The following is a 10,531-nucleotide window of genomic DNA, read 5'->3' as shown; positions in this document are numbered from 1 at the left end:
CTTTTAATGTATGAACTCACTCATATTACAAATATGATGTGGAAAATAATTTATTACAAAATGTATCATTATGTTAAAAACTAAAATATTTTGAATATCATTAATAACTAAATGTCTTTGTTTTGTTAATTATATGTTATTTTGTTGAAAAAAATGCATATTTATAATAATGTAATAAACACATCATTGCAGTATAAATAGAAAAATAGAAAAAAAAACTTCAACAAAGTTCTAATGAGTTAATCGATGTGGACTTTGCATCTACTGTTTAAGGATAAGAAACCATTGAACATTGACCGAACCACTCTTATGCTGAAAATATCGATGACGTAAATTGTTAACTGCAACAGTTTTTCTATCACAATAATGTAACGAATCCAACAAATTGCGATCAATGTGCATTTTTTATCACAAATTATTAATCACTAATCCATTAGTCATTTGTTAATTAATTTATTAAGTACTTACAGTTTTTTATCAATTTTATATTAAAAATCAATAATAATTATTTATGTAAAATTAATTTAACCAATTCTTGTTGTGTTTTTGTTTGTTATTTATTTTATTATTAATTAATTATTATTTATTTAATTATTTTTATTTACATAATAAAAACATTCATCTTAAAAAATAATTTACAAAAGAATGGTTTATAAAACTCATAAAATTAATTTGGTAAGTATGTATGTAATAAAGTTGTAGGTATATAAGGTTCATTTAATTTTTTTATATTTATAAATAAAATTCAATTCACATAATTGCTCAAATACTAAAAAAAACATTTTAGATTTTAAAGGTTAAGTTTTTTTCTATTTTGTTTTATTTTTAAGAAATATAAAAAAGAAATATTATATTTATCACAGACAATTTATTCGTTAGGATGTTAAGTTTCACTAACAAATGTTTATTATTAAACGAATAGCTTAACAACTAATATTTTTTTATCAAAATATGTATATATTTATGCTAAAGGAAATTAAAATGATGCTACAAATATTCCTCACTAAATTTTAAATAAAATGGTGCGTAAATAGACAATTAATTAACTTAAGGATAGAACAGCTAATTAATATTTGTGTAATAAATACATTTAACATTAAAAAAAAACGGAAAGTTGCACAATTAATTTAAGTATAATTTTGTTTTTAACTAAAACAAGTGAAAAATCTATAAACTATTCATCTTTAGTTGTAGTTGTTGGATTTAAAGTCCATGTTACATTTTTATCCTTTTTATTGGCATTATTATAATTACGATTAGATGTCTTATTAGCATAACGTCTAAATTTAAAATTAGCAAATACATCACGTTTATCTTCCTCGACATCTAAGGAACCTTCAAAATTGCGCAACAAACCCTGAGGCGTCGATGAATCTTCATCGACCGTTGATTTGCGAAAACTATAGGCGCCCCTACGTTGACGTGCTTGAGCAGGAGTTTGTGAAGTTTTCTTAGGACTATTACTTGTGCCTTGTTGTTTTAGCAAAGGTTTAGGATCTCTCTGCAAGAGAGTGGGATATAAATCATCGTCAGCATCAAAATACTCTGGCCGAGTAAAATGATAAGAGGAATTGTAATAGGTTTGGAAAATAGGCTCATTAGAGCAAATACTAAACGCATGATAAGCATGCGATATTAAATGAGGGAACCTACTAATCCAATAGTTAGTAAATTCATGTGGAATGCTGCCAAGTATATTCTGCATTTCAACGGTTAATTCGTGATAATGGTGTTTCTAAATAAAATCAAAATAAAACGATTTTACTAAAATGTATGTAATATGATTTTCTAAAAACTTACCTTATTTCTTAAAGCTCTCAATAGATCTCTCACACTTGCTCCCATATAACCGCGGAATTTACGCAAATCTTCAGTTATTATAGGATCTAAATGTAAATTCCAATCTTCCAATACCACAATGCTACCATTTTTCTCCAGCGATTTTAAAGGCTCAACATTAAATTGTAATTTTTCAACACGATCACTTACATCCTGTAGAAAAGCCAAGATTTTTTGATTGTTCCAGAATATAGGATGATTGCCAATACATCTAGCTGGTGGACGAAATTGTGGATCTTTATGTATCATATCACTGATTAGTTGTTCAGCTAAAATCTTTAAATAAAAATAATTAAATCAATATATTGAAATTTTTTATTAATGGTCGACAAAGAAAAACTTACAATTTTACTAGATTCTTCTTTAAGATCAGGTTGCAAATGATTCATATTAAAATCATTTGCCAATATATTGGCCTGTCTCTTTAAAGCGTCTCCAAAAATGTGCTGTCCCTTGCTTAGGACATAATAATAAACACAACCCAATGAAAATATATCTACAGATGTTGTCTATAAATATTTTAAATAAAATAAAATTAAAAATAATAAAAACATTAAAAACTTTATGTTCTATTAATAACTAAATTTCAACTTACAGTTCTTTGGCCTTTCATCATTTCTGGCGCTATCCAGCCATCGGTGCCCGTAACACCCGAGCGTCTAGAAAAACTTGTTTTACCATAATTTAGTTTTTTGCAAAGACCAAAATCTGAGATCATAACACGAACGGCACCATTTACATCAGGTAAGGACAATAAAACATTTTGTGGTTTAATATCTCGGTGTACTGAAAGAAAGCAAAAACGGAGTATTCAAATATTAATTATCGATCATTTTTAAAATATACTCTCAAGTAAAGGGATACTTACCTATATTTAATGAATGCAAATGATTCAAACCCGCAGCAGACTGTTTCATCACTTCCCACACTGATATCTGCTCACGTAATTCTATGCTGCGTTCACCTTCTGTATAATCTTGTAGCGTGGCAGCACATAGCTCTACAGCAATATAACGAAACTGGCGATCTTGTTCGGTACAAAAATAACGCACAACATTTTCGTGAGCATCGCTCTCACGCAACAATGCCACTTCACGATCAGCGAAAGTAAAACATTCTGGCAATAAACGTTTAACCGCCACAAAACGTTCCTCGAAAGTACCCTTGAAAACAAAAGTACCTTCACAGCCCTTACCCAACACTTCGTTGGAATTAAATGATATTTTGCCCACCCGTATATGACCATCTCCCAAATCGACCAAATCTTGAGCACTAATATTACTACTGCCACTACCACGACTTCCGCTGTAACCATTAGTTTTTGAGCCATTCTCGCTTTGATTCCTCAACTCACGCACCGAACTGTACATGTACCAAAACATTATAAACATGACAACTATTATAATGCACAATATAACATGTACTTGATTGCTGGGATGATCTATAAACCATTCGTAGATGAACGAACGTACTTGTTTACTATTATCAATGATGATTTCTTTGGTTTTATTCAATGCGAAACGACCAAATGTTTTATTAATTATTTTCGATTCAATTTCCAATTCAATGACCGGTTCAGTTTGTACACCAATATCGGCTGAATGTTTTTCATTGCCCGTAGATAGTATAGAAAGACCGGGGCCATTAAGTGCCGCATTAATAGTGGCCAATTGATGGTTATTATCTTCTTTGGTAACAGCAGGTGTTGGGGAAATTTGTAAATTCACATCGTTAGGCACATTGTAGTGGCCGAGTAAAATACCGGCTTTATTATCGAAAACATCATTTAAATAAATTGTATTGGGATCAACATTTGTCTGGGGACCATCTAAAAGTTTGATTGGCGGCGCTGTGGTAATACGTGGTGTATTTTTGTCCACTAAGGAGGGTAAGGCATACAGACCGTGTCTATGTTCTCCAACATATAAAGATTGGCTAAAAACATTTCACTTATTAAAGGAATTATGTTATAAAAAGCTTGATATTAAGCAACTTACAAAAGTTTAACTGTATTGACATTGCCATCTTTTGATTCCTCCAGTATAGCCTGAAAAGCTTCATCCGAAACTGTAGTGAAAGGAACATTTAGCAAACCTTCCGGTCCCAAAAGAAAAGCTGCTACCACTGGACTAGTTAAATCATTCTTCCATAAAAATTTGCCATTTTTACGATCCAAAGTTAAAATATTACCATTAGAAGTGGTGGTTAAGTGTAAATATTCTGCAAAAATTTATATTAATTAATAATTTGCTTAATTGTCGTTTAGTAATTTGTTTTTTTTTTATTTTACCATAATCTTTTGATATATCCGGTGTAGTGGCCATAGAACTATAATCATAGAACGTAATATTCCAAGGTTTTGCATTTTTATTCTTTTTCGAACTGTCATACATCATGACGGTATATTGTGTTCGACCCAAGTAAATTGCTCTTGAAGTTGCCCAACCTATACGTTCACCATCGCCTCCATCTACTGAGCCACCAAAGCCGACTTTTTCACGTCTTCCCGACTTAGGATCGACTATAAACCATGTATCACTCTTTTTACCCGAATACAATATGCCATCAGATGAACGACATGGAGCATTTGCCACTAGTTGCGGTATTGTATAGGGTAGTTTTTTTAAACTTCCCATATCACCCAATTGATAAATGCTACCATCTCGTGGATCCGGTAAATATTGTGGTACATGAACATTCTGTTGCTGCTCAGACATTACGGGGGGATCTGTAACAATAATAATAAAAAAAATTATTGTTAGGAAATTAAATCATTTTCAATATGTATTGTGAAAATACATTTGTGTTAATATATTTTATGGAAAAAATATGGAGTGAAATGTTTTTACTTGCTTTTTATGTGCAAATTATGTACAACAGCAACACACAAAGCTGTATGTACGGATCTCTATCTAAAAGTATTCAGAATATGTATCTACTTTGTAGGCCGGTAAATAGATATATATTTATAAATAATAAGCCTTTAAGACAAGTGTTCACTTCAAAGGAAACCCATCCTTATATTAAATAACAGCTAACTGTTCAAAAATGTTCTCTTAAGTTAATTGTGTAGCTAATAATTCTTAAATGATTTGTACATATTCATACATATATGCATGTATATGTATAAATTACACACATATGTATGTTCCCAGATTTTTCATATTGAGCATACCCAGTAGTACACTGAACTATGAAATACCACCATTAGTCATTTTAGTTTACACTTTTGATGATTGTATATTTCATTAAGCTTTACCATAGATTTATAAATCATTTTCATACAAAATTTGTTCTATAAACAACCTTTTTTAAAAATAAAACACTATATGACCAAAACATATTCTAACCAATGGTATGGTACTTTAACAATAGTCACTTTTAAAACTGCCGGGTATTCAATTATTGATGTTGTGAATACTACAAATAAACGCATTTTTATAAATTATGATGACCTACTAGACTAGAGAATTAGTTCTAATTTAAACATATGCAATCATTATATACCAACACTACAAGATATCGTTAATTTAAATATAGCTTATCTTAAAAATGTGCAACATTTTGTGTATTTTACTTTTGTTTTGTGTTTTATTGTTTGCAAAAACTTTGTCATTATTAAATTTTTAATTGCTTTTTTTATAGGATTTTTTTTGCAGTTTTCATTTGTTTTGCTATTATTCTTTTTATATTACTGTTTACCAAATGGAACGTATATGTTTATATACTTTCTAAGATAAGAAAATTAAAGAAACTACTCAAATACCCACCCCTAGTGATAAGACTAGAAATAGTTGTTCAGTAGAAAAATAATAATTTTCAATACTTCTACTTAATACAGGTAGAGTGATATGTTTTTATATCTTTAAACATTTTTAAAAAAATGTTTTTAAATAAGTTTCTTATCATCACCTGTTTGTAAGGGGATCTTGGAAATTTATTTTCTCCCACTTCTAAACGTCTGAATGATTAGAATATTTATTGGAGCTTATAGTTTTATTATATATAAAAAACAACCAAATCTAATGCATTTTTTATTTTTGAAATTATTTTTAGTTCATATAATTTACAAAATTGTTATTATTTATTAACAATAACAATAACTTTTTTTAATTTTAAAACGAAATATTAAAATCAAGAAATGTATTGTAAGACATTCAACGTTTTATTCTAAAAAATTTATACGTTTATAATTGTAAAACATTTACATTTGTTAAGGTATATTATATTATGTAAAACGTGTTCCTACATATATTACAAATTCAATAAGTAATAAAAAAGTTAGATATCAACTTGAAGATATTTAAAAATTTACAAAATATTTGAAACAAAAAAATATATATTAAAGACAAAATTGCATTAAAACTTTCTGGAAGTAAATAATTTTATTATTATGTTTACTGTTATCTTTGTATGTTTATTTCTAACAGGGAGAGATATTTTATAAAACGGAAAGAAATATCAATTGTTAATTTTTACTAGAAACATCTACCTTTGTTTTTAATTATAATTATCAGTTTAGTATGAACATAAAATAAATTTTTCGAAGAATAATCCAGCATAATCATATTATTGTTTCTTGTTTGTTATTCAGAACACCCAACTAATCTAATTAGTGTTTTGGTTGCCCTTGCATCCAGTTTTTGACAAACGTTTTTGGACACTTGATAAGACATCATACTTTTCGAAGATTGCTTGGTTTAGCCATGAAATCTCATTATAATCATTCTGTAGTACTGAAAATGGAGAGACTTACTACACAGTCCCTAACGCCAAGATCCAGATTTCATGTCATGTCCAACTATTTCTATTAGGTATCTATTTCTATCTAGGTAGTCTATAACTATGCTAAAATATAATCTATGAATCTTCAGAACCTTAATGCAGTCAGATCGCATTTAAGTTTCAAGGCCTATATTAATTGTCCATAAAGATATATCTGAGACATATGCTGAAGCTCTATTATTTGAATAAAAAGTAATATTTAATTTTAGTGATCATTTAAATTTCTCTACATTATAAAAAATTTTTTACTATGCAGGAAGAAAAAATGTGTTATTATACTAATCAGATTTGAAATTGAAATTACTAATGATATAATCAATTTAAAATCAACAATATTAATCTATAAATTTATTTATAAATGCATTCATACGTACACAAATATTAATAAGTAATTAAGTTAATAACATTTACTTAATGTACACATGAGATTAATTATAAAACAAAACTCCACAAATAAAGAGTTGAAAAAAACATATGCACACAGTTTAATATTGAAAAAATTAAACGTACATAGGTATATATTTATAGAGGGATGAATAAAAAAATAAATATTTCCAAATGTAATGACATGTGTTTCAACCACAATAATTAATAAACACTCATAATTAATAATGTTGTATGTATGATTGAAGGTATTAATATTTGTCTAATGTACATCGAAATAAGTTTATTCCTATTTTAATGCTTAATAACGAAAATTGTTTTATAAACAGGACTATTTTTTATATAAGGAGTGAGATCGAAAAATTCTTAACATACATATATGTTTATAAAAAAGAAACCACTAAACTTACAGCTTTATTTTTTTTTATTTGATTCAAATTATTATTACAATTTACAAAAAAAAAATATTTTTATAGTTTTAATCACTAGTGATGAAATTTTGAACCCTTTTCGGAAACCCTTCCATTAACGTTTTTATAGTGCTTTCTGTCACTTTGCTCGAACATGTAGTCCATCTCTGTTTAAAATCTACCACACTTTTGGACACCTTTTTTGTACTCTTCAATTCTCTTTTAACAAGAGCCCAATATCTCTCCACTGGCCTTAGCTCCGGGCAGTTTGGAGGATTTGCCTCTCTTGGTACAAATGCCACATTATTGTTCTTGTACCACTCAAGGGCTTGCTTACCATAGTGACAGGATGCCAAGTCAGGCCAAAAATAAGTGGACACATTATGAAGTCTTATGAATGGAAGCAGCCTTTTTTGTAAACATTCCTTGATGTAAATTTCGGTATTTATAGAGCCCGTTGTAACAAATGATTGTCTTCTTTTGCCGCAACTGCATATTGCTTGCCATACCAAGAACTTTCTGGGAAATTTTGTCTGCTTTTGGGTCCTAAACTTTTCTTCAACATTCCCTCGAGCATCAGCAACATAAAACTTTTGACCTGGAAGTTGCGAAAAATCTGCCAGAACATACGTTTCGTCATCCATTATGCAGCAAGAATATTTTTTTTATAAAACTTGACTTCAATTTCCGTGCTCTGTTTTTGGCCTCTAAATTTTTAGCAGCGTTCCTGTCAGGAACTTTTTGAACCTTGTATGTTTTTAAACCTGCATTAGCTTTAACTTTTCGTACCAAATAGTCCGAGCACTGAGCTAACCGAGCTGCTTTCCTACCGGATGTGTTGGGAGCTCTTTTGAAAATGCGTTCTATTTTTTTGGCTTTAGAAACATCACGTGGACCATTCCTTCTACCTGAACCAGGTTTTCTATCAACTGACAAGTTCTCCCGGTACTGTTTAATAACATTGGAAACAGTTTGACGGCAGACCTTTGTATGCTTGGCCAACTTTTTGTAAGACCAAGTTGGGTTTAGTTGAAAATATTTAATAATTTCAGTACGCACTTTTTTCTGATCACTCATTTTAATCAGATTAACAAAAAAATTAATATAATTGACATTACACATAATAACTGACATGTTTTTCAAAGGTAACTTGATAAAAAAAATCAAATAATACTTTGGTTGAAAAATGTAATGAAAAACGTGTGTTAAGAATTTTTCGATCTCACTCCTTACTAAGTAGTTCACTATATCTGAACATTTATGTAAAAAATATCTATAGTTTTTTCTACTGCAGTAGCAAAATATTCACATAATCTTTACCTGTGTATGTAGTTAGGTATCTTTAAATATTTAATTTTTATAAAACTAGTTTTTAATTGATCTTACAAAAATATAGAAACATTTTAAAATGTCATTAAAAATTAGACTTAAAATCTTATAAAATTATTTAAACATTAAAAAAGACAGACCAAGAAAACAAAAAATAATTAACCAATAAAAAGTAATATTTTCCCTTTAATTTGTGTGCCAGATAATATTTTACCAAAGAAAATTGCAAATGCTAATAAATTTCAATGTTTTCATAGCAAAAGCAAACCATAGTTAAAATAATTTTTTTATAGAAAATAACTTCAATAGAAACCACTAAGTTGGCATATTTATATTTTCAACCACCATGAAAAAAGTATTTATTTTAAATTTAATGACTTTGACGAATTATTATTCGTCATTCTGAAATTTGTACTTTACAGAATACAAACAAAAATCCAAATACCTATTAAATTGTATATTTTTGTACACATGTTTCGACTAAAGTATTAATGTTTTAATAAAAATGTTGATAAATGTGTGTATGCTAACATAATTATTAATAATATTAATATCATAATTACCATCAGCTATGGTCCAACGTATTTCACTTGTTATCGGATCAATTGCTGTTAAACCGCCCCCTAATGTGGAAAATACCATTAGAGTTTCTTCATCGCGGGCTAAGTCTGTACAATCCTAAAGAAACACAAAATGAAGGAAAAATTTAAAATTATGTTTTTGTATTTCCATTTAAGATCCAGCGAAACCTAGTGCCAACAATAGCTAAGCTATCACATCATATATATAACAAACATACCTTAACCCTATTAACCCCTTCACCAATGTTAACATCGTCGACAACAACCTCTGCACTATCTGTTGATGATGATGTCGTTGTTTTTGACACTAACGTAGCCGACACCGAGGCTGATGCAATAATAACACAAAATACTAAACAATAAAAGAATTTGCGAACAAATAATTTTCCCATTTTATCGTAACCGCGATTCATTCGTCTCATTTTGTTTTCATTTGAATGTTTTTCTTTCCTCTTTCTTGTACACAAACACTTTGCTCTTTACACACTATTTCTCATTATTTTTGTAGTTTTTTTCTTATTTTCACATTTAGTTTGTTTTATTAAACTAATTTCCCATTTTATTACGCACTTTATATAAAAATTGATAACATTTAATTAAATTTTTCGGCACATTGTACAAAAATATTCATTCGTATTCCCGAAGTAGAAAAAAGTTATTGTTTAATTCTCAAATAAGAAGTGATTAGAAAAAAACCAGTGTGAATTGACACATCTGCATTTCGTTGTGTCAAGCATATGCTTGTTTCAGTGTTGCCATTGTGTGTAATGAAATTAAAAAAATATTTTTTTAACAAGGAATTTAAAACAAAATGAATAATCCGTTCTTCAGAAAATTTATTAATAGATTAATGCAAATCAAGCTGTTTAAAAAAAATCAATTATATATTGTATACCAAGATTTTTTTATTATGTTATAGGCCTTCAAAATTTTAATATATAATCGGATTTATCTCGACTACTAATTACTATAAATTGTCAATTGGGTTGATAACCAATACCCAAAGAAAAGATTTCCGAAATAAATTCTAATTAATTTATTTTTGTTTTAACTATTTTACAAAATCACCGCTATAAGGAGCGCACAACAGGCTCTATAGCGGCCTAGGTGTATTTCTTCGGATTTGATGGAGTATACATCCTCCTATCAACCTAACCTAAATCAAAAACATAACGATATAATGGTATCTTATAATACTATAAA

The 10,531-nt window shown here is 28.7% G+C and overlaps 1 protein-coding gene across 1 annotated transcript; it reads right to left on the bottom strand.

Annotated features, from left to right (window-relative positions):
- Positions 1-761: 761 nt before the first annotated feature.
- On the bottom strand, positions 762-9,957 carry LOC111676783 (serine/threonine-protein kinase/endoribonuclease IRE1). Its single transcript, XM_023437761.2, has 9 exons — positions 9,547-9,957; positions 9,311-9,425; positions 4,130-4,567; positions 3,837-4,059; positions 2,708-3,774; positions 2,435-2,625; positions 2,184-2,348; positions 1,801-2,115; positions 762-1,735 (listed from the first exon to the last, which is right to left on the bottom strand). Exons 1-9 carry the CDS (start codon positions 9,748-9,750, stop codon positions 1,175-1,177), a joined length of 3,279 nt encoding a protein of 1,092 aa, XP_023293529.2. The 5' UTR covers positions 9,751-9,957; the 3' UTR covers positions 762-1,174.
- Between the last annotated feature and the right edge of the window lie 574 nt (positions 9,958-10,531).

Source organism: Lucilia cuprina, chromosome 4 (assembly GCF_022045245.1).
Source record: "Lucilia cuprina isolate Lc7/37 chromosome 4, ASM2204524v1, whole genome shotgun sequence".
NCBI lineage: Eukaryota > Metazoa > Arthropoda > Insecta > Diptera > Calliphoridae > Lucilia > Lucilia cuprina.
The sequence above is the reverse complement of the archived record's forward strand: the minus strand, read 5'-3'. Positions and strand labels throughout refer to the sequence as shown.

Bases quoted from the DNA above. Each gene is read 5' to 3' on its own strand.
- LOC111676783 (XM_023437761.2), bottom strand. From the start codon at position 9,750: ATGAGACGAATGAATCGCGGTTACGATAAAATGGGAAAATTATTTGTT. The intron at 3,775-3,836 runs GTAAGTTGCTTA...AAATGTTTTTAG, and splicing joins GTCAATACAGTTAAACTTTT to CCAATCTTTATATGTTGGAG. The intron at 2,349-2,434 runs GTAAGTTGAAAT...AAATATTTATAG, and splicing joins TGATGAAAGGCCAAAGAACT to ACAACATCTGTAGATATATT.